The following is a 24,578-nucleotide window of genomic DNA, read 5'->3' on the forward strand; positions in this document are numbered from 1 at the left end:
TAATGGGTGGTAAAGAAGGAAGAAAAGCAGCATTCTGCCAGGATTGAAGGTTTTCAATTTTGTTGTTTATTAAGCAGATGTGAAGAGCAGTCAGGACCATAGGGCTTTTTTTTTTTTTTTTTAATGTTGTTTTCCAGACTGGAAGAGAAGAGGCCTTCGTGTGCCCCACTATGCACCAGCTCAAAACTCCTGCTGGGAGAGCGGCAGCCATAGGTGGGTGGCCACCTGGGCCGGAGGGCAAGCAGTCATGGAGTTACGCGGCAGCAACTGCCAGTGCGAAGGAGCGGGGGTGTCTGTGACCGGTAAAAGAGAGCCGGAGGTCACCAGCACCGGGACTCCTGCCAGCTCCAGCACCGGGAAATCTCAAAGGACGGTGCTGAGCCCCACGCGTTAACAGTACCCGCAGCAGTGCGGTACCAGCGGTGCCCGCGGCGCGGGGGAAGGAGCGAGCCCCGCCCCAGCGCTCCGCGTGACCTTTCCCCTTTGGGCGGCCCCGGCCAATGGGAGGCCGCGGGCTCCGCCTGTTCCGCCGGCCGCCGTGCGGGAAGCGTGGCCGCGTGCGAGGGGCCCGTGCCAGTGCCAGCGCCAGCGCCTCCCCCGCCTCCCCGTAAGGTGAGCGCGCCCGCCGCGGCCCCTGGGGGGGCGGGAGCCACCACCTCAGCGGGGCCCTTTGCCGCCGAACAGGCCTCAGACAGCGCCGGTTGCATGGGCGGGGCCGGGGCGCGGTGGCGCCTTGCTCTTCGGCCCAGCTATCTACGCTCCGGGGGCCACAGCTATTTTTAGCTGAGCCAGGCCGGAGCCCTGCGGCAGCGCGGGGAGGGAGGGAGGGAAGGAGGGGGCCATGCACCCGGCGAGGCCGCCATGGCGTCCAGGAAGGTACCGGCGGCGCCCGGGCGGGAGGGATGGGGGAGTCCGCAACCTGGAGCCGCTCAGCATGTCGCGCTCTGCCCTTGCAGATGCCCCCGAAGAAGGGAGGGGACGAGGCCAAGCCGCACCCCATCATCGGCAGGTTCGGGACGTCCCTGAAAGTCGGCATCGTCGGGCTGCCCAACGTCGGGTAGGTGTCCGGGGCTGGCTCTCTGCAGGGGCGGGCGCCGAGCCGCCGCGTTTGTGCAGCGGGGTCGGGACAGGCCCCTCCTGGCGCTCGCAGGCAGGTTCTAGCAGCTGCAGATGGGATGGGGCAGGGAGCCGTAGGGAGTGAAACTAGACAGGTTGGGCTCCGCTCGCCCACAGGCAGCTGCCCAGCACCTTGGCTGGAGCAGGAGGATGCGCGAAAGTGAGTGCTGGTATTTGCAGGTGGAAGCGGGCCGGGACTGAAAGAGGGGCTGTGTTTCTCCTTCATAGGTCTCTCTTGATGGCACGAACGCCAGCATGAGGGACTCCAGGAGCCTCGTGGAAGCCTGCTGAAAATGTTAGGGAAGAGAAAACTAGAATCTATTCTGTAAGGAGCCATCCTGTGCCATGGAGTGAATTACATGGCAGTGTCAACTCTTGACTGTGGTTTTTAATTGCCCATGTGTATGTGTCATCATACAACGAAGAGGGATGGCTACGGTAACCATAAGGGCAGAGCTGACCCTAGGGGGGTCTGGGTCTGGGGCAGATCAGCCTGTGTGGGGCTGTGGTACCCCTTGGGGAAAGGGTATCTGTGTTTCTTCCCTGGTGTGGGCCTGGAGTTCCAGCTCCAGGCAGGCCCTTCAGGAGGGGCCATGGCCTCCCTGGGGATCCAGCTCTGTGGGGCCCCTCCAAAGTGTGGGGCCCCTCCAAAGTGTGGGGCCCGGGGCAGTTGCCCCGATTCGCTGTATCCTAGGGACAGCTCTCCATAAAGAAATCTGGGACGTGTGGAGCACTTCCCCCACCACCTGCAGGTCAGTGCAGTTCAGCAGGGAGCTGCCTCACCCACCATGCCACTCCACCTCCCTGCTGAACCATACTGTACGCCTCTGCGATTCTGGGACTTCTGTTTAAATTTTGACAAACTGTCTGAGGCTGGCCTACGAAATCCAGGACTATCCTGGCCAAACTAGGATGTATAGACACCGTAGGCTGTGTAGATAGGCCTCTTTGACAACATTGGGAGCATGGGCCTTATGCCCACAGAGGAACAGGCCATGTAGATGGGGAAAGGGCTAATAATACTGCAGTTGTCATAAGCACTGAAAATTTACCCTCCCCTTGGTAAAGCTTTCTGTGATGGCTGAGTGAAAAATACTATGCAAGTTTTATTATTTAAGAGTATTACTATAGAAAGTATAATAATAGAGCTTCTTTTAGTGTGCTTTTTGTAAACCATTGTGTTCTTCATAGGAGGTTAAGCATAAGATTATTAATTGAGGGTAACATTAACGGGTAAATGCTTGCATGAAGCTATCAGTATATACTTTGTAGTCATGCTAAGTTAAAAAAAATCCTCTTTGGCTCTTAAACAATACGAATAGAACAACATCTTTTATTGGTGTAATATGAATGTAGTCTCATACTGTTCTAAATGCTTCTTAAGTGTTGAAAGTAAACTTTTTAATATACACTATTCATTCTTAGAATATGAGTAACTTGAATCTGACAAAGCAGTGTTGAGAAAACCAAAGGTTTTTTTCTTTGCTTAGGAAGATAATTTTTTTTTTCTGTTGGTCTTCTAGTTTAGAAGCAATTTTGGGGCATGTCTGAGAATAGCAGTGCCAAAAATACTGACAGTACCCATGCCTCTTCTCTTGCTGTTTTTCTGAGTTTATCATTGTCCTGTTCATAGTGTTGTAGGGCTCAAGACAAAGTTGCGTTGGATTAAATAAAAAAAGTGTTAAGTACGCTGAGTAAGCAAACTGAAAAAAGAATAATATGTAGGTCACAAATAATAGCAGGTTTGTTGTTCTTTGAAAACATAGTATTTTTGAAGTAGATGGGCATCTTACAATAAAAAGGTATGATGCATACAGCAACAAAGTTAACTTGCATCTAATTGTATTGTACAACTAACACTCCAGTGCATTCAGAAACAATGATTTATTTATTTTTTTGATGGTGGGGTTTTTCACAACCAACAGCTTAGAATCTTTAGCATTAGAAATGCAATAATAGCAAATGGACCATTAGACCACGTCTTACCTATACTGACCCAGTGTGGTGTTAGCAAGTGCTGTACTGAGATGTGCTGTGCCTGTGTTAAGTGCAGAAGCAGTGCAGCTAGCTCAGCGAGGTACTAGGTACACAACAATCAGCTTTGCCCCTCAGAAGGAACATTGACAGTACCATGTTAAGCTGGCTATGCTATTGTGTACCCTGTTTGTCTGGTATGCATATAATTTGCTTACATTACCCCATCCCAATTTATGGCCTGTTGCATGCATACCAACAAACCTCAGTTATCTGTATCAGGTAAGTGCGTAAAACACTGGTATATGCCTAGCATATCTCAGTTCCACTGTTGGCTTTTTAAATTAATTGTGCTGTGGTTAACTATATACTAGTTGTAATGTCTACTTTGTAACTCATTGTACTCCTTTTAACTGGATGTTTCCTATACTTTTGATACCTGGGACACATTATTTTCCCATATTTAAAATTTGGTGGTTCACTTCACTTGCTGGTCTGTGGGCCTGATCCTACCATGTGGAGCTGGTGCAGTCCCAGCATAGCAAGGGCCCCATCCAGCCCTCTTTTTGCAACACACTTTCACCACTCTTGCAGCACATCCTTTGGAAATCACTGTTTTAACTGAAACACAATTAGTGAAGGAAGTGGCTGTTATAAAGCTGCTACTAGGTACCTTGAAAACGAAGGGAGCAAGTCAGTTTCATGGCTGGTATTTTTGTCTCTTTCTTACTGCTTTTTCAAGCTGACTAGCTTCTCTCATTTTCAAGGCTTCTAATAACTTCAGATCTACTATAAGAGGACTTGAAACTGAAGAGAGCTGGGCAGCTTTGAGGTTGAAAGTGCTGTGTATTAACTTGTTTAAACAATACATTTATTCAGCCTTTTTTCAGTCCCAGAAGTATATGCTTAAGAAGAGTATGCTCTGCTTTTGGTTTCTTACGTAGTGCGTGTGGAGTGGGTGGGGTGTGCACCTACCTGTATAGTACTCCCTAGTACTATACTGTGGAGCACTGTGTCAATATTTAGAAAGTGCTGGGCTTGCCCCAGACTTTTTGGGAGCCCTTCCTATCCCTTTACTACTTTTTTAATTGGATGTTTGGATGGGACTCATGGTATTTAAACATTCCAAACTGATCAATAGATAGATATTCTGTTGTTAGGCCTGAGCTAAAATATATTATTCAGTTTTCTGATGCAACAAGTGGGAGGCTTATGGGTGGTTAGTGTGCATAGCAAGGGAAGGTTGGTTAAGATGCTGTCTAGTTCTTTAAAGAGAAAAAAATTAGTATACGTACAAGATTAATTTTTTGGAATTGTTTAATGTCCTGAAACCATTGCTTGTTTCTTATTTTCATTACTTCCTTTTCGTTTTCCTTCCATTTTTTTTCTTTCACTCTTTTTGTTATTTAATACTTATAAATACTGCTGTGAAGTACACTTGAAATCTAAAACATTCCAAGGTAGGTAAGAAGCAAGGTAACTTGTTGCTCATTGCTATAAACTATTTTGTCAGTGTGGAATGACTTCATTTAGATAAGAAAATAGATGACAGCTGCCAAGCATGAAAACTGATTTTACACTTTAGGAAAAAGGTATAGTTTTACAACAAATGTTTCTGTGTTTGCTTTTTGTTTACTCCAGAGGTGTCAGACATGGTCTGCAGACCCAGACTTGGTCTGCCAGGTTACCAGGAGGCCATTAGAAGTTAGGGGGCATAGCTGAGAGAAGTGAACTGATGTAGAATCCAGGGCCCCTGAGCCTTGGATGTGGATGTTGGTGGTAGGAGGGCAAGTGAGGGCTGATACAGCCCTGATTGCCCTTTGGCCACTTGTCTCATCACCACTGCTGTAACCCCAGCTCTTCTGCCACTGGCCCTGTTGCAACCCCATGCTGGAGTCACAGTGACAGCTTGACAAGTTATATGACAACAGCAGCAGTCCTGGCTCTGGCAAAGGGCATGTGTGCAGAACCAGAGCTGTGCTGTGCCCTGTGCTGAAACCAAAGGTGCCACTGCTGCTGTGTGCTGCTGGATAGGTCTGGCCCAGGAGGAGCTCTGTGGTCTGGATATGACCCAGCATGTAAAGAGAACTTGATACCTCTGGTTTACTATCTTTTTTGGGAGGTGTGTACATGCAGCTCTAACATCTAGGGGAAATTTTCAAAGATGCAGATGGGATTTGGGTGCCCGGTCTCCATTGAGTTTCAGCAGGGATTGAACACCTGTCTTTCCACTGTATTTTTGATGATGTCTTGTACTAGAAGGGAACAGCTTATACACAATAATACATTTTAAGTTCTTTCTCTTTCTGAAACTTGGATTGAATGAGGGTTTGTTTGTTTGTTTGTTTTTTCATCCTTTTTTTTTCTCTAAAGCTTCTAATTGAAAATGGATTAAGAGAGTTTTCATTTTGTTTGTAGGAAATCAACATTCTTCAATGTATTAACGAAGAGTCAGGCAGCAGCAGAAAACTTTCCTTTCTGCACTATTGATCCAAATGAGAGCCGGGTACCTGTGCCGGATGAAAGATTTGACTTCCTATGCCAATACCACAAACCTCCAAGGTAACTTTTAAAACTTACTACTTATTCTCTTTATTTTTTGCTAAAGAGTTGGGTACCCAACTCTTCCTTTTGTACTTCTAAAAATGCCTTGTACTGAAAACAGGATTGTTAATGATGCTTCATAATAAATCTTAAACTCTGCTGTATAATAAATAAAAGATGTAATGCTGGTCACTATCAACTTTTCTGTTTAATCTATCTTTCCCTCCTGCTATGCAATCTTTAGAATTAAGAACTTTCAGACTATGCATTCAAGTACACAAGTGACTAGAATTTAACTCTTCATATGACTTCTTGGGGGAAAACAGTAGTGACTTAGGAACTGCCATTACTATTCAGACTACTTAGTGTAGTATTCATCTCTGGCCCTGGCCTCTACCATGTGATTCACAGGGTAGTGGAAACACCTCAGAATGGATAGCTGGCAGTACCTGCTAACATAGAATGTTCTTCAGTTAGAGGTTGACCTGAGGGGTTTATATACTATTTTTTTTTTGTTTAAAACTTATAATTGTTCTTTAAACATTACATTATTTGTGTAAAGTTCAAGTTTTAATTAGTCTTTATTAATACAGACTCCTAATTTTTTTTCTTTTTAAATCCTATTTATGATGTAGCAATGACTTGTATGAATTGTTTGGGTCTCCCTCCCCTGACTGGCCAAATATCATCCTCTTGACATCTTGATGTTTTCCTTTTCAGTTTCATTCAGTAACTTTTGTTTTAGCCTCTCTACCATTCATTGTCTTATGTTTGTTATGTTATTTTTGGTGCTTTTTTGTTTTCCCTCCCATCTAAGGAATTGTAGTGAGTTTTGTCATCTGAACATGAATGCTTTTTTTTTTTTTTTTTTTTCCTGCCAATAAGGCAGGCCAAGATTATATTGAATGTGTTCAGCACCTGACTTGGCATCTACTTTAAGAAGAGAGAGACATAGTGTTTTTTAAGATGATGCATTTCTATTTGCTTTTAGAAGAAAACGTAATTTTTTTTGTCTCTTAATATTATAGTTCAGGAGTTGTTTGTATGTGTAGCCTGCTAATGATAATGTGAATTTAAGTGCATCATAACCTTGATGGCACAGAGGTTTGTGTACTACCAGTGACCATGAGAGCAATGCCAACTGGAGTTTTGTACTCCTGCTGGAATCGCCCATGGTGGCAAGATCAAGAGTGAGATTCCAGACTAATAGCAATCAAAAAATAAAAATAAGTCCTCAGTGGTGGAGCAAGCAGATGAAGAAAATAATTCACAAGGGCAGTGAAGATGTATAAAAACTGAAGTGGAATAGAAATGTCTAGATTTTCCTTTCCACTGGAGTAATGCTTACTTCTCTCAAAGTAACATATTGTGAATGCACAATGGCATTCCCATGTTAAAAGAAGGTGTGTAGGCATCTTCCTCAGTTGCAAGTCCTATGGCATTGGATAAACGGCAGCAGGGGCAGATAGTAGTGATTACCTGAATCCCCAAGTCACAATGGTCATTGTAACTCATACTTGTAACTCAGACAGGTGTGTAGTTTGGTAGTGGCAGTCATGACTGAGCAGGTCTATTTAGGATCTTCTCTGCTTACCCATGTGGGGAAGGGGCTAGAAAAGGTGTCATAAACATAGTCTGCCATTTCATGCGACTGGAAAACTATGCCCAATGGGATCACTTGATCTGTGGTCCAGATCAAGTAATGAAGCTTACAACCTGGAACGTCTGCATTCTGGTGGACAACACTAACAGTGACCAATCTTGAGCTAAGAGAACTTGCATGATTTGATACTGATTTTGCTGCACTCAGTGAGACCAGATGTGCAGGAAGGGAGCAGTTCAGCGTGGTGGTGGCTATACTTTTTTTTTGGAAAGGAAAAGATGAAAAAGGTGGACATTTCCACAGGATCTATCAAAGCCAAGATTGTTACTCAGGTGCTGCCCTGCCTAGGTGGCATGAATGAGCATCTTAGGAACCTACATCTCCAAATGACCAACAGATGACATGCAGCAGTCATCAGTACATACCTTTTCATGCAGATGATGGTCAAGTTGGAATAGAATTCTTCATTTGTTTCAAGTTATGTTATCTGTCCATGAAGAAGATAAGATAATTGCTCTTGGTGATTTCAGTGCTAGAGTGAACAGGGACTTGCTATGGAAAGGAACACTTGGAAAAGCAGGGGTGGGGAAAGTTAATTCAAATGGAATTATTTTTCTTAGAAGGTGTTCAGAACATGATCTAGAGCAAAATTTGAGAGTGAAAGAACAAGTGGTGGGAGAAAAAAGCAAAAGAGATTCAAAAGTTTGCTGGTGACCATGACATACGTGGTTTCTTCTGCACAACCAGAAGAGCACACAAGGAGCCATCCATCTGAAGGTAGGGTGGAACAATACTTGAAGATGGCTTTGCCGTCAGTGCACTGTGAAGGGAACACTGAAAAACTCCTGAACCAAGACTCCAGTGTCAAAGATAATATTGTTGAAAGTCATTCCATAGTACCCCATTAAGGGCTACCTTGCAAATCCACCAATTTATCCAAAGGCCTTGAGAGCCAGTAAGCAGATGATGATCAACAAAGCACATGGTCTTTATGGAATAGCACCTAAAACAAATAAGGTAGAAAAAAGGTTATATCTGGAAACATGGATGGATTTCCAGTGACTTGAGAGATGCCAGAATCATTACCATATTCAGGAAGGACGCATCGGATTGCATCAGTTACTGTGGTATTGTCCTTCTGTTCATAGTTGGGAAGATCCTTCCCTGCATTCTCCTCAATAGACTCCCTTCCCTTATTGGTGACATTCTACCTGAGTCCCAGTATGGATACTAACCACTTGAAGGTACAGTAGATCTTTGTTGCTAGATGGCTGCCAGGGGTATGCTGTGAACAACACCAAGATCCTTACATGGCCTTCGGTGACTTGACTGAGGCCTTTGATTCAATCGACAGAGAGGGCCTGTGGAATCTCTTGTTGAGATTGGGATGCCTGCCATTTTTTTTTTTTTTTTACCACCAGCAGAATCCTTAATGACAACATGACAGAAGCTGTCCTACGCAATGGCTTGGAAATGGACCCCATCACTATTAAAACTGGAATCAAAACAAGAATGTGCAATTTGTACCAACACCCTTCCATCTATATCACAGGTTTTCTGAGTCTCATTGCTGATTAGCTTTTTATTTGGAGTCAGCATCCAGTATCGCATGGACAGGAATCTCTTTAACACCAACCAGTTACATTCCAAATCCAGGATAATCAACATTTTCATTATTGATCTTCAGTACTCTGACAATTGTCACAGGTGTGCACTCAACTGAAGAGCTCTGAGTTGCTCTTGACTGCTGTGAAGCATATGAAATACTTGGATTTGTGTCAACTTTTATGAAAACCAAGATACTTTACCAACCCACCCCAAACCAAACAACTGCTCCTACCTATTGCAATTAGAAGTTAATCCATGGAGAAAGGAGCATTTCCCCTACTTGGATAGCCACCTTTCCCAAAAAAGTAAATATAGACAACCCCAGATAAAATCTGCCAGTGCTTCCTTTGCATATCTCTGAAAATGGATCTTCAGTTATCATAACATCAGGACCCAAATGCAGGCTTCTTGTCTACCAGGCCATTGTCATCCATACCCTGTTTTTTGTGGTGTGAAACTGGGATGATGTATTGAAAACACCTGAAAGCTTTGGAATATTACCATCAGTGATGCCTTCAGCAGATCTTCCATATCTGTTGGAAAGGACAGAAGAATGAATGGCAGTGTTCTGGCTCAAGCAAATGCCATTTATAAACATGGCTTTGATGCTGTTGGCATTGGCACCATTGGACAGGACATGTTGTTTCATAGTTTCATAGTAGCTAGAGTCGGAAGGGACCTAGGTAGATCATCTAGTCCGACCCCATGCCTTGGCAGGAAAGAGCACCGGGGTCAGATGACCCCGGCAAGGTGCTCATCTAACTTCCTTTTAAAAATCCCCAGGCTAGGAGCCTGCACCACTTCCCCTGGAAGCCGGTTCCAGGCCCTAGCCGCCCTGACTGTGAAGTAGCGCCTCCTAATATCTAATCTAAACCTACCCTCTGCCAGCTTGTGACCGTTATTCCTGGTCACTCCTGGCAGCACACGGGGGAACAGGGACTCCCCCAATACCCGCTGATCCCCCCTGACCAGTTTGTAGCAGGCCACAAGGTTCCCCCTTAACCTTCTCTTGTGGAGGCTAAACAGGTTCAGGTCCCGTAGCCTCTCCTCATAAGGCCTGCCCTGCTGACCCCTGATCATACGAGTGGCCCTCCTCTGGACTCTTTTCATATCGTCCACGTCTCTCTTGAAGTGTGGCGCCCAGAACTGGACGCAGTACTCCAGCTGCGGCCTGACCAGTGCTGCATAGAGTGGGAGGATCACCTCCCTGGACCTGCTCGAGATGCATCTGTGGATGCATGACAGGGTACAGTTGGCCTTCTTGACTGTCTCCCCACACTGCTGGCCCATGTTCATCGTGGAGTCAATGACGACTCCAAGATCCTTTTCCGTCTCCGTGCTGGCAAGAGGGGAGTTCCCCAACCTGTAAGTGTGGTGCCGGTTCTTCCTCCCCATGTGCAACACCTTGCACTTATCAGTGTTAAACCCCATCCTATTCTCATCCGCCCACTGTTGCAACCTGTCAAGGTCGGCTTGTAGCCTATTGCACCCTTCTAGTGCACCCACATCCCCCCACATCTTAGTGTCATCAGCAAACTTGAACAGGGTGCTTTCTACCCCCTCATCCAAGTCACTGATGAAGATGTTGAACAGTGCGGGCCCGAGGACCGAGCCTTGCGGAACCCCACTGCCCACGTCCTTCCAGGTCGAGAAGAACCCATCCACTACCACCCTCTGGGTGCGGCCCTCCAACCAGTTAGCGACCCATTTGATTGTGTGGGCATCGACGCCACAGTCTCCCAGCTTTTTGATGAGGACAGGGTGAGAGACAGTGTCAAAAGCCTTCCGGAAGTCCAGAAAGACTACATCCACAGCAACCCCTGCGTCTAATGATTTGGTGACCTGATCGTAAAAGGCCACCAGGTTGGTCTGACAAGACCTGCCACTGATGAACCCATGTTGGTTGCCCCTGAGCATGCATTCCCCCGCAAGGCCCTCCTGGATGCGTGCCAGGAGAATTTTTTCAAAGAGCTTACCCGGGATTGAGGTCAGACTAACTGGCCTGTAATTTCCCGGGTCCTCTTTTTTTCCCTTTTTGAAGATAGGGACCACATTGGCCCTCTTCCAGTCCTCCGGCACCTCGCCAGAGCACCACGAGTGCTCATAGAGCCGCGCCAGGGGTCCCGCAATGACCTCGGCCAGTTCCTGTAGAACCCTAGGGTGAAGATCGTCCAGACCAGCGGACTTGAACACGTCCAGCCTCTCCAGAAGTACCCTAACTAACTCCTCGCTAACCCCTGGCCCAGGCGTGTCTCTCCCGGGGCCCGAGGGGGGCCCAGCAGGGAGGTGGCTGAACTGGTTCCTACTTAGGAAGACGGAGGCAAAGAAATCGTTAAATATGTTAGCTTTGTCATCTGGCGTGACGACTAAGTTGCCCATCGTGTCCTGCAGGGGCCCCACATTACCCGGGACCCTCTTTTTACCCCCTATGTATTTGAAGAAGGACTTCTTATTGTCCTTAATCCGGGAAGCTAGTCCTATCTCCATCTCTGCATTGGCCTTCCTGACTGCCCCCCTACATCCTCGGGCGACTGTAACATAGTCCTTCTTGGTGATGACCCCATCCCTCCATTGGGTGTATGCCTCCCTTTTAGCAAGGAGACATTCCCGGATGCTCCTAGTGAGCCATGGGGGTTTATGTGCCCTCCTGCTCCCTTTGACCCTTGTTGGGATTACCTCCCTTTGGGCATGGAGGATCATCTCCTTAAGGAGCAACCACTCACCTTGGACATCTGGCTCCCTTCCCCTCTGGGTCCTCAGCGCTTCCCCAACGATCCTCCTTAGCTTGTTGAAGTCAGCCCTCCTAAAGTCTAGGGCTGTTGCCTTGCTGCAGCCCTTTGCCACCTTACGCTGGATGGTGAATTCCAGCAAGCGATGATCACTGTCTCCCAGGTGGCCCATCACCCGCAGCCCCCTCACCAAGTCATCACCCGTGGCCAGCACCAGGTCCAACAGGGCGTCTCCCCTGGTGGGGCTGTGTACCTCCTGGGTTAGATGGAGGTTCTGCACTCTGGCTAAGAACCGATGTGAGCGGTCAGACTTGGCTGACTGCTCTTCCCAGCAGATGTCTGGGAAGTTCAGGTCCCCCATGATGACCACATCCTTAGCCCTCACTACCTCTGTGAGCTGACCTAAGAATTCCTGGTCGAGCTCTTCTCCCTGGTTGGGAGGTCTATAGTAGACTCCCACCGTTAAGTCTCTCTCCCCTGGACTGCCTTTTACTCTAACCCAGAGCACCTCAGAGTGCCCCCCCTCTACCCCCTTGCTAATTGACGAGGAAGTATATTCCTCCTTGATGTAGAGTGCTACTCCTCCACCTTTCCTTCCTATCCTGTCCCTCCTGTATAGCCTATAGCCCTTGACACTCACCGCCCAGTCATGCGATGAGTCCCATCACGTTTCTGTGATCCCCACTATGTCAGGGCTGGTGACAGCTAGGAGGAGGGCGAGTTCCTCCTGCTTCTTCCCCATACTTCGAGCATTCGTGTAGAGGCATTTGAGGCCTCCAACGGTTGTGCCCACTGACCCCTAGTCTCAGCAATGCCCCGTCCCCCATCACTTACCTGTTTCTCCCTTTTGACCATTGGTCTGGGCTCGCTGGCTGTTGCTGGGCCTGGTAGTTCATCATCTCCTCCGCCCTCATCTTCCCCCTCCCCCGACGAGCCTAGTTTAAAGCCCGCCGAAGGAGGTTCACCAACCTGGAAGAGAACACACGCTTACCTTTAGGGGAAAGGTGGAGCCCATCCCATCCCAGCATGTCTCTCATCACGATGTGCCGGTCATGGCTGAGGAAGCCAAAGCCCGCCTCGAAGCACCATTCCTGTAGCCTCCAGTTGGTCTCCGCTATGCACATCTCGTGGTGTCTGCCTCGACCGCTCACTGGCAGGATGGAAGAGAAGACCGCCTGTGCACCCATCTCCCTCAGCACGCCTCCCAGAGCATGGTAGTCCTCCATCAGGCGATCAGGGGCTCTCCTGGCCGCATTGTTAGTACCCACATGTAAGGATGCCTGACTCCCAAAATGGCTCCTATACTCCCAACTCACCAATGGTCACTGCTTTAGAAGTGTACAGAAGGAGAGATTCAAGAACACTTTGAAGGCTGGGGTGAAACGATACAGTATCAATATCTGGAAGAGTTGAGCACTGAATTGTTCCCAGTGGTGCTGAGGTGTACGACATGAAATTGATTGTTTTAGAGTGCACTTGCTCAACTATGGAGGCAGATAGATAAGAATGATAAAGGGAAGGAGCTTTGACCTGACATCACAAGGATCTGCTCCTTCCTCATGGAACCATTTGCCACATCTGCAGTTGAACATGCAGATCTTGGATCAGCCACTTCAGTCATCTGTGGACTCGCCAGTGACATCTCTGTTTATTTACTGGAAGACTGTTATTCTCATAGTGAGGAACTGCTGGGGACAGATTCTATAAAAATGTAGAAATGCCTTCTATGCTTATTTTATATCATGCATAGATTTATCTTTTTCTGGAATTGTATCTCAAAGTCGAAACAACAGCAGAGCTGAAAGGGAAGGTACAGTTGGTCTTTTTAGGTTTTAGCATAATCTTCAAAACAGGCTGTTCTTCTTTGTATACATTTTTAAATACTTTCAATTCTTTTTTTTTTCCCCCAAAAGATAGAAAGTGAATTGGTACAGAAACTTTTTGTTGTTTAGATTGAATGTTATAATGGCTCCCCTTATCTTTCTCTTCGAATATGAACACTGAATGCATGCTTGATGCTTACAGATCATAGAATTAGATTGTAGTTTTTCTCTAATACAGTTCAAGTAAACTTAAAGTCTCTAAAAACTGCTAAGCAGTTAATTTCAGAAACTGTGTACATAGTGGTGCTGGTGTTAAGTTGTTTTTTCCCCCCCCCTTTTGTTAGTCATATCCTAAAGCATAGTGAAGGGCTAACACTTGGAGGGAAGAACTATGTTTGATAAGAAGCAAATAATTTCTCTTGCATAAACACTGTTGAATACTATCATTTGGTAATGAAGTAAGCAAAAATAGTAGGTAGAACTCATATGTTTTAACCGTATATGATACATTCTTGTTTGACCTTACAGGTATGTTCAAATGATACAGGAGTTAAGTTGTTTAGCACAGTATGGCCCAATATACTCTTTAAAGTAGATGCAAACAAACTAATCTTTTGTAAGCAATGATGAAAATGGCTCTTGTCTGCAGTAGCAATTGTTGGGATAGTAATTACCTATTTCAGGGGTTGGAAACTTTTTAGGGCAGCAGGCTGGGTGCTTGCAACTTGGCTACCACAAGCTGCTGATTTCCTTTGCTTTCGCTACTTTCTGGGTGCTGCTGAAAGCCATGGTGAATGCCAACAGGGAATGGCAAATTTGGCAACGGCACAGACTTTAAATCAGTGCTTGAGAATTGATCTAATTTGGTGAGGCACCATAGCAGTCTGTCTGAGCTCTTCATGGGCTGTATCTGGTACCGTTGCCACAAGTTATTAAAAAGTAGAGGTGCCTACAATTAAAATGTTACTTAAGAAAAGTCTCTTCACATTTGTCTGTTCTTTTGGCCTTAAGGTTTTGTGGGTTTTTTAGATTTCATAAACATGATCTAATTCTAGTTAGGCCATGCAGGAAGGAAAAAAGTATTGAATAGCTGCATTCATTGATGCTCTCAAAGCACAACTGAGACGTGGTAAGTGGTCACAAATAATGCTGCCTCTTTCTATTTTGTTAAAGTTTGATACTAGTTCTTGGTAGTCCATGAGACGTTTTCTTGGTTGACAGTGGTCTGTTGCTTCAAAGTTTGGGAGCCACTAACCTGTGACAGGTGATCAATGGGTCACAATGCCTAAATGGGGAAATGGAGACCTTAACAAGTAAAATCATATCTGGCAAGTAGTTTGGGCCCTTCTACATCAGTCTCTTACCATATTTATGGAAATATAAGATGACCCTTATGTATAAGACAACTGCATAGTATTTAGATTATAACAAATTTGTAAATTTTCCATGAATAATTTACCAGGTATAGAATCTAATATGTAGATGGTTGCCTTGAATTTATCCCCCTCAAGCTGCTGCAGCAAAGACAATAAATGTGGGGGCATCAAGTAGCTCCCTTGTCCTCTGACCCCAACTTCTTCTCTGTGCATCCCCTTACCCGCCTCAATACTGTTGGACCCTGCCGTCCCTGAGCACATAGAAACAAGGGGTAAATTGAAATAAGCATACCTCTAGTCAGGGCTGTCCGTGGGGTATGCGAACTGGGGCAACTGCCCTGGGCCCTGCGCTTTGGGGGGGATCCCGCAGAGCTGGGCAGAGTGGCCGCAGCAATTTTCTGCACAGCCGCCAGCTTCACGTCTAGTGTGGTAGACCCCACTCCCCATCGCTGAATCTGGATGCAAGGAAGCTGGCAGCAGTGGCAGGGCCCTGCTCAGGTAGTCTATCCCTCTTGTAACATGTATATAGATGAACTTACTACAGGTAGCTGTTGCTTAGGGACAAGCAACATGGGTTTATTAGAGGCAGGTTCTGTCAGACCAACCTGGTGGCCATGACCAGGTCACAAAATCCTTGGATGCAGGTGTCACGGTGGATATAGTCTTTCTGGACTTCAGGAAGGCCTTCAACACTCTCTCTCTCGCCCTATTCTCATTAAAAAAAACTAGGAGATAGTGGCAATGATACGTACACAATCGGATGGGTCACTAATTGGCTGAAGGGCCGCACCCAGAGAGTGGTGGTGGGATGGGTCTTATTTGACCTGGAGGGATGTGAGCAGTGGGGTTCCACAGGGCTTGCTCAACATCTTCATCAGCGACTTGGACAAGGGGGTAAAAAGCACCCTGTTCAAATTTGCTGATGACACTAGGATGTGGAGAGAGGCAGGCACGCTAGAAGGGAGGAATAGGCTGCAATTGGACCTAGACGGGTTACAGGGGTGCGCGGATGAGAACAGGATGGGTTTCAACACTGACAAGTGCAAGGTATTGCACCTGGGGAGGAAGAACCAGCAGTATACCTGCAGGCTGGGGAGCTTCCTTCTCGTCAATGCAGAGGCAGAAAGGGATCTTGGAGTCGTTATTGATGCCAAAATTAACATGGGCCGACAGTGTGGGGATGCGGTCAGGAAAGCTAACCGTACCTTGTCATATGTCCACAGATGCATCTCAAGCAGGTCCAAGGAGGTGATTCTCCCCATCTGTGTGACACTGGTCAGGCTGCGGTTGGCATACTGTGTCCAGTTCTGGGCGCTGCACTTCAGGAGGGATGTGGACATCATGGAGAGGGTCCAGAAGAGGGCCATCTGCATGATTAGGGGTCAGTAAGGCAGGCCCTACGAGGAGAGGCTAAGGGACCTGAACCTGTTCAGCCTCCACAAGAGAAGGCTAGTGGCTGTTTACAAACTAGTCAGTGGGGACCAACAGGCATTGGGAGAGTCCCTGTTTCCCCCGAGCACTACCAGGAGTGACAAGAAATAATGGTCACAAGCTGGTAGATCCAGGCTAGATCCAGAGGGTAGATCCAGGCTAGATATCAGGAGGCGGTACTTCACTATCAGCGCAGCTAGGATCTGGAACCAACTTCCAAGAGAAGTGGTGCTGGCTCCTACCCCCTGTGGGTCTTTAAAAGGTGGCTGGATGAAGACCTTGCTAGGGTTGTTTGATCCCAGTACTTTTTCCTGCTGTGGCAGGGGGTCGGATTTGATGATCTGCTTAGGTCCCTTCTGACCTTACCAACTATGAAACTACCCATAGTCTTAGTTCATCCAGAATTGATGACTTTTTTTTTTTTTTTTTTAACTGCTGCAACTCTTAGTATAGATACCCCACTAATACGCTCTTAAGCAGCACTTTTGTACCTACTTATATATAGTACAAACTGACAATTTTTCCTTTAAAAAAAAAAAAAAAGCATGTTCCAAGCCAAATCCATGAATTTTTCATGAACCAAGTGTGGCCCTACTACCAGCAAATATCCTTCATCCCTACCTGGGGTTTTAGATGCTTTCAAATCCTTTGGTAGGCATCCTTTGTGCAGGCTGAAGCCTGGAAGCTTGGGGCTTGGACGCCTCCAAGTTTGGCTTGCCTTCAGCCCTATGGCCACTGGAGCAAGCTTGGAAGGAGACTCCCATTTCCATAAAGTTGGCATGTAGCAGAGATCCTCCCACTAGAAGGTAAGTATGATGGCCATCTTCTACCAGGTAAATATAGTACAAACTACAAATGATATTAATCCAAAGTCAAAATGTTTATGACTTAACATATAGTTCATTGGACCCCAGCAGAGTCAACAGCATTTCAAGCCGTGGTGACCCCACAGTTCAATACTGCTTAGTATGTGTGCATGTATTCCAGATAGATACTTCCCTTCTAAAAATATCTGCCACAAAGGATCCATGTGCTAATTAACCTCCCTCTGTCATGATTGGAACTGGGTGTTCTTGTCTTGAGTCCTGGGATCCTCCAACAATGTTATATGGAGATGAGGCACAGAGCAACCTAGTCTGTCTCCACCTCATAGAGAGCGAGGCCACATATTAATCATATGTATCAGGCTGATAGAGGGGGCAACAGGGGGTTCTGGGTGTACTTTTGGGTGTTTGCCTGACATTTAAGATGATGGTGAAGAAACAGGAATATTTGGAAATGGGAAAGAAAGGCACAGCTCAGCTTGTAGAAATAAAATGTATATATTGTAATGGCTAACCATGACTTGAAAAAGAGTTGATGCTGAGGGGGACTGAGTGTAGTGGGCACTACCATATGTCTTATTCAGATGGGATGTATTGATTTATCCTTATGGTTGACTCTCATCAGCATCTTGGTCTCTTGGCTAAGATCAAGCACTTTTGGCACCAGGTAGGGGGTGTGTCAAGGCTGGTTCTGGCCCTACTGGTGCTGGCCTGGTACTGCAGTACTTTCAGGCCCAGTGTCCCTTTCCTGTGGAGGGAACACCTGCCCAGGGTGTTTCATAATATCATAGTAGCTAGGGTTGGAAGGGACCTAAAAAGATCATCAAGTCCAACCCCCTGCCTTGGGCTGGGATGGGTGCTGGAGTCATGACCCCAGTCAGGTGTCCATCCAGTCTCCTCTTAAAGACCCCCAAGGTAGGAGTGAGCACCACATTCCTTGGAAGTTGGTTCCAGGTCCTAGCCACCCTAACTGTAAAGTAATGCCTCCTGATTTCTAGTCTGAACCTGCCCTCTATCAACTTATTCCTAGGAGAACAGGGCATCTCCTATTCACTGGTGATTTCCACTGCGCCCCCGCCCCCCCCCCGCTCTGTGAATTTATAGACAGCCACCAGATCCCCCCTCAGCCTTCTCTTGTGGAGGATGAATAGGTTCAGGCCCTCTAGTCTCTCCTCATATGGCCTGCCCTGCTGACCCCGATCATGTGAGTGGTCCTTCTCTGGACCCTGTCAATATTAGCCACAACTATCTTGAAATGCGGTGCCCAAAACTGGATGCAGTACTCCAACTGCAGCCTGACTAGTGCTGCATAGATGGGGAGGATGACCTCCCTGGACCTGGTTGTGATGCATCTATGGATGCATGACAAGGTGCAGTTAGCTTCCTCGCATTTGGCAGCTCATGTTCAACCTGGAGTCAACAATTACTCCAAGATCCCTTTCCGCCTCCATGCTGATTAGAAGGGTGTTCCCCAGCCTATAGGTATGCTGCTGGTTCTCTCTCCCTGGATGCAGTACTCTGCACTTGTCTGTGCTGAATTCCATCCTATTCTCATCTGCCCACTCCTGTAACCTGTCCAGATCTTGCTGGATTCTGTCCCTCCTTTCTGGCATGCCCACCTTGCCCCACATCTTGATGTCATCAGCAAACTTGGACAACGTGCTTTCCACCCCATCATCCAAGTTGTTGATAAAGATGTTGAACAGATGTTGAAAATGGAGACCTTTGGAAGTTGATGAAGTCTTGGTTTATAAGGCTGTTGTGCTGACCACCCTCTGCTGCAGTGAAACCAGGACTGTCTACCGACGCCACATTTAAGACCCATTTCACCAGCAGTGCTTGTGTCGAATCCTGGGGATCAAATGGGAGGACTGCTGGACCAGTGCTAGTGTCCTTCATGAAACTATGTCCACCAGCTTGGAAGCCTTGCTCTTGAGAAACCAACTTGGATGGATGGGCCACTGCATCGAAATGTCCAAGAACTGCCTCCCTTGCCAGCTTCTTTTTTCCCCTCTGGCCAGTGCTTGAAGGGCAGCCAAAGGAAACGGTACAAAGACACATTCAAGGTCGCCCTCAAGCATCAACACCAACGGCTGGGAGGAGCAAGCTGCTGACCGTCTGGTGTTGCACCGCCTGATCCACCAAGGCACTTACCACTTGGAGGCCCAATGACTTGATACTGAGGCAGAATGGCGGTGGCGGAGGAAAGAGAAAGAGAGCAACCTGGGGCTGTGAATCCCACTGTCCCCATGCAACAACATGCCCCCATTGCTAAAGAACGTGTGAATCCAGAATCGGGCTCCTCAGTCACCTGAGGACCCATCAAGCCTGATGGATGTCATCCTTGACTCTGAGGGACTGCTGACAATACCTAATGGGGCTATTCATCAGCACAGTGAATTAGTCTGCTGCATCCTAATTGCCACGTACCTATAGATGGTGACACTTTACTGCACAGCAAATTAGTCTGCTGTATGGTAAAGCATCTAATGTAGACACCCTGCCTGAATTACTTTAGTTTTAAGTTTATCCAGAAGATACAGAGAGAAATACTTTCTTCATTTGAACAAGTTCATTCAGAATTGACAAACTGGAAGGCAGTTGGTTTAAGCAGGCTAGCTTATGAATAAAAAATAGGCAAGGGGGAGGGTAAGATCTATCAAGTCTAAATGCTTAAAAGAGATGGCAGTTTGAATGGGATTTGGGTACCTCCATGGTGTAGATGCCCTTGGAAAATCATGCTAGGCACCACCAGGATTTTAAGTGCCTAAATGACTTTGAATGTTTGGCTCAAAAGGGTGAGTAAACTTATCACTTCACTTATTACAGTTACTTTTTATTAACATATGAAATTGTAACTTTTAAAGGCAAACCACATGTTAATGTTTTCTTATTTATTTGGCATATCTAAAGTAGCTTTGAGCAACTAATAATACAATTTTATGTTGTCTGTGTGCATTCTAACTTTGGTTTCCATTGAAATGCACCTTAACACAGGTCATGAGTAAAAAAAACAAACTCCTGTAAATGAAATTATTCATCATTTCTAACATAGTAAAACATGTAAAAATTAAGAATCTGAAAAATTGCTTGTTGACTATAAAATGTGCCTGGATAGATCCTATCCTTCAGGTTAGCAGGAAATGCTGAATTTAATGTAAAGGCCGTATTTAATTGCAAATCATCATGTTTTACCGACCAGTGAAAATGAACCTTTCTTTAGGAAAATAAAAAGTGCAAATGCAAAACAAGATTAAAATCAATGATTTAAATCAAGGCTTCTTGCTTGCTGATTTAAGTCATGATTAAAATTGGTGGTTCAGATCGCTTTCATTTAAATCAACCCTTTCTGTCACTTTCCCTGCCACAGTTCTCAGGATATAAACTTCATTCCTACTTTGTCCAACCCTGGTAAACAACTGTATTCTCTTGCACACATGCTTGCTTCTAAAATAGACTGCAACCATTGTCACATTATATACAATATAGATTATCTTGATTTGTATTCATATCTCCTGAATTTAGTAATCCTTTCCAAACTTAAATTTTAAACCAATCGTATATGTTACCCCTCTGGAGAAGATAGGACATACCACCTTACCCTTTCAGTCTTGCTTAGTCGCTTCTCCTAATCTTACCTAAACTTTTATTTAAAATCTATCTGTGTAATATATTTGAGTGATGATGTTGTAGGGTACTCAGATTATGGTGTGGTTTTTGTTTTGTTTTGTTTTTGTTTTCATTTGTAGCAGTAACAGTCCATGTTTATGGGTACCTAGTGAATTGCCCATCAAGAATGACTTGGGAGGAGGGGGCCACTACCACCTCCAGCACTGCTGGCCTTGCCTCCCTGCTCCTTCCCTGCCATCATGGTGGCGCTCCGCACTCTGGTTGTTTCACTAACCAATCAGAGGGCTCCAAGAGCGTTATGGACAGATGGACTAAGCCCTTTATTATATAAGAATATTTAAATAAAAGTATTTCTGTTTTGAAACTAAATACTATGGCTAATAGGTCATTTTAACATAAGTGCTATTCAAATCAGGCAGCAAGTAGGTAGAAGAACAAACTTAAAGAATATAATGGACTGCAGAGAGATTTGGGGCAGCACTTTCCAAAAATACATTTTTTGAACAGTTTTTGAACAGGTCGATATTTTAATAAGTCTTAATAGCTTTACTATTGACTTCAGTGGTGAAGAAAGTGGCTCTTTCTAAGCCTTCTAGAATAAGACTTTTTTTTCTCCAAGCTTTAAAATAGCATTTTTGCATATGCAGTGTTTTTGGTTTAAAAAAACATCCCTGAACAGTACTGCATAAGTGTTTAGGTAACTTAGATGGCTAACGGGTTGTTGTACTGGTGGCCATTTAAGAGAATCCTGCTTCTAAAGCAACTTTGGCTGTCAGTTTTGTGTAGCTCTGGCTAACTAATGTATCTAATTCAAACCCTTTTACTTGGACATTGTTTTATGTAACTGCACATCAGCTTGGTCTTGGGCCAAGTATAAATCAATCTATGTGACATTTGTATTGTGGCTTTAAAAGACAGTAATCTGTCAGCAATGAAAGAAAGACCTTTAAGAAGTACCCATGATTTGGGCTGTCTCTTGTGTCTGACGAGAGAGATCAAATTTAATTTCTGCTAATATATTTTTGTGCTTTAGTAACTTATTCAGTATCTAAAAAAAGGGGAATCTTCTTGTCCTCTTCCTTAGTCTAGGGTTTTTTGCTTTGGTTTGTCTGTTCTGGGAGGAGGGCTCTTTTTAATTAGCAAGGTATCTGACTCAGCATGTCCAAACATTCTTTTTAATTTTTATATCTCATGAGTAATTCGCATGCAGAAGCTTTCTGTATCTAGTCTCTTGATCTTAATTCACATACCGTAAGGTGGATTGTAAGTATGGTTAATTTAGGCTTAGCAAATGCACTAAACTGCCTCATGTGCATCTGATTTGCATTTTAATGGCATGTTAAGCTCCCTCCTGGCATTGCAAAGTTTTCTTTCAGGTGAGGGTTATCTCTTACCACTACTAACTTTTTAATACGTTACAAAATTCCAGCAGCTTGCCACTGTTGCAAGTGAATGTGTAATGAGGCCCTAAGACACCAGTTCTATGTTGTCGTTAGTGCCATGTAGCAGTTTTTTCCTTTTTTTTTTTTTTTTGGAAGCTTCTCCACTGGGCACTGATGGAAATTAAACCACAGGTTTCCAGTTCCTATGAATTAGTCTTTTACTGCTTCTGTTAATTGCTTTAAAACACTTGTTACTTGAAACAGCCTTTCTAAATTATCCCTTAATCTCTAATACTACCTGAACATCTGTTTTTCTTCATTAGAAGAGTGAAAGAAACACACTTCTTTTTTCAGTGTAGAATCTAACCAATATCCTACATTGAAATAGCTGTGAGTGTAACATTAAGTCTGCCAATCCTGTTAAGCTAATGGATGTTTCTTCTATTGGTAAAGTATATTTAAAAATAATTATAGCTATCAATAGAAATAAAATTATTTTGTTTGTTAACTTGAATAGTTTATTAGCTTGTGAAATAAAAATACTATTTACTACTGTCCTTGAGAGCATCAGAAGGCAACCTCAGGTTATCTATTCCCAATCCTCTTCAGATTTAAAAGAGAGATTCCCTCTTTTAACCTACTTCAAACAGAAGGTTGTATATAAGTGTCTGAGCCTGCCATTGTCACCTGGAAATGAATGGAGTCTTCCAGACAGATCTGAGGATCTGGAGACTTCTTCATATCTTAACTCTAAGAGGACTTTCAAATTCAGTAGGTATTGACTTGTGGGATGGTGTGGAGAGTTAGAGCTTCTTGATATGTAGGACTTAAGATCAGGTAGTGCTTAATATCATAAAAGGAATGCACTGAAATGTACTATAAAATGAGAAGCAATTGTAAAGCCAAGGTCTTAGTGGAATGTATATTCAATCTGAGAGATTGCTTCTAGATGGCTTCCAGCAGAAGCCTTTATACGAGTGATGGGACTGCAGTAATCTTTTAATAAATGGATGGATGGCTGTTGTCAGGGTCCAAGTTCAAGAAAGGATATTGTAATATCTAACACTAGGAGTAAATAAGTATGTTTGTACATGTGCCTTTGACTTCTGCAATTTCAGAAGCAGTTGTAAAGGATCTTTAGGTTTCTAACATCTACCGTATTTACTCAAATCCAAGATGAGGTCCCCCCCACCTGCAACACGGGGAAGAATGCCACTCATCTTGGATCTGAGCACACAGTACTGGGGGGAGGGGCGTGGAGGCAGCCAGCTGCTGCTATGTCTCTGGTTCAGGCTCTGAACCTGGGTTGGGGACCGTGCCACAGCAGGTGGATGCTACAGCTCTGCCATAGCTGCTTCTTTCTGTTCCTCCCTTGGGTAAATATGGTATTTCATGGTGCATGATAGGTACAAGAGCCTACTACAGAAAGAACAAGTGCAGCCCCCACAAGTGTCAACTTTGCTTGGCTGTATATGTTTTAGATCCAGATGTATTTATGACGTCTTTCTCTACAAATGTAAGCATGCATATGTAGCATTTTTGGAATCTTTATATAACAAATATTGAAAAACATACTCCAGCTAAAACCTACTAATGAAAGTGTCGTGTGGGTGCATGTAGGGATTTTACCATGATCCAAAAAGGATTTATTTGTCTAACTTAGGCTTCTGGTTTCAGGGCTTGTTTAAAAAGAACACAACAGTGCAGTTGAAAGATAGAATTCTTTCTCATTTATTTGTTGGGTTTGTTTTTTATTATTAAGTCATAATCTTTTGCTTAAAAAATAAACCTGTTTATACTTGTCTTTACTTATTTAAATAAGTATAAGCTGAATCTGTGGTTCATAGAAATTCAGCATAAGCTTAAAATTTTTTTTTGTGGGGGTGGGAGTATGAAATCTACTTGAAAAGTTTGAAGAACAGTCTAGGTAACTTTTTTTTTTTCTTATTTTCAAGAGATGGGCCCGTAGCAATTTAAGTTCCAGTCAGTTTCATTTAGGAATATTTGAAACGTTTTCCAGATCAATCTGTAATAATCAGCTGAGTTTTCTGAGTCTATCTAATATGTTATTTAGTTTTATACACGCAACTTTTTGATAAGGCATAAATCTATGTCTGCAGAACATCTAAGTTTTTTGCATGTTATGTGCTAGCTTATATGCTTGTTGAAAATCCAGTTACAGTCCAATGCAGCTCCTGGGTACATAAATCGTGAAGGAAAAAGCTTAACTTCTAGTAAATAAGCCAGGATTTCCCCCACTTTTTGGTATCTGGACACACTTTTTTCTTTCTGGATTAAAAGTGATGCAAAAATACCACCCAAAAATGCGGGGGGAGAGGGGGAGAATCCCCCCCCCCCCCCCCAATTTTAACATATTCTGTTCCCCTGCCGTTGGAAATTTATGCTAGTGCTTTAGATGTACTGTTAAAGAACACCAAACGCTTTTCTTTTTAAGCCAAAGTTTAGTCTCTATACCAGTGGACCTTTTTAACCTCAAGGCACCCCTCCCTAACTCTTCTGAATTTCATGGCACCTCAG

The 24,578-nt window shown here is 44.7% G+C and overlaps 1 protein-coding gene across 2 annotated transcripts in view; it reads left to right on the top strand.

The window, feature by feature from the left end:
* The first annotated feature begins 477 nt into the window (after positions 1–477).
* Positions 478–24,578, top strand: part of OLA1 (Obg like ATPase 1) — a 176,762-nt gene continuing 152,661 nt past the window's right edge. The window contains exons 1-3 of one of the 2 annotated variants that reach the window (XM_090045451.1): positions 478–612; positions 957–1,057; positions 5,509–5,652. In XM_090045451.1, coding sequence (XP_089901577.1) covers positions 957–1,057; positions 5,509–5,652 — 245 coding nt within the window. In that variant the 5' untranslated portion in view covers positions 478–612. Of the gene's footprint in view, positions 613–857; positions 877–956; positions 1,058–5,508; positions 5,653–24,578 lie in introns of those variants that run through there. The other variant, XM_090045450.1, reaches the window with a different exon arrangement.

This window comes from Crocodylus siamensis, chromosome 4 (genome assembly GCF_052110815.1).
Source record: "Crocodylus siamensis isolate JL-2025a chromosome 4, ASM5211081v1, whole genome shotgun sequence".
Lineage (NCBI taxonomy): Eukaryota > Metazoa > Chordata > Crocodylia > Crocodylidae > Crocodylus > Crocodylus siamensis.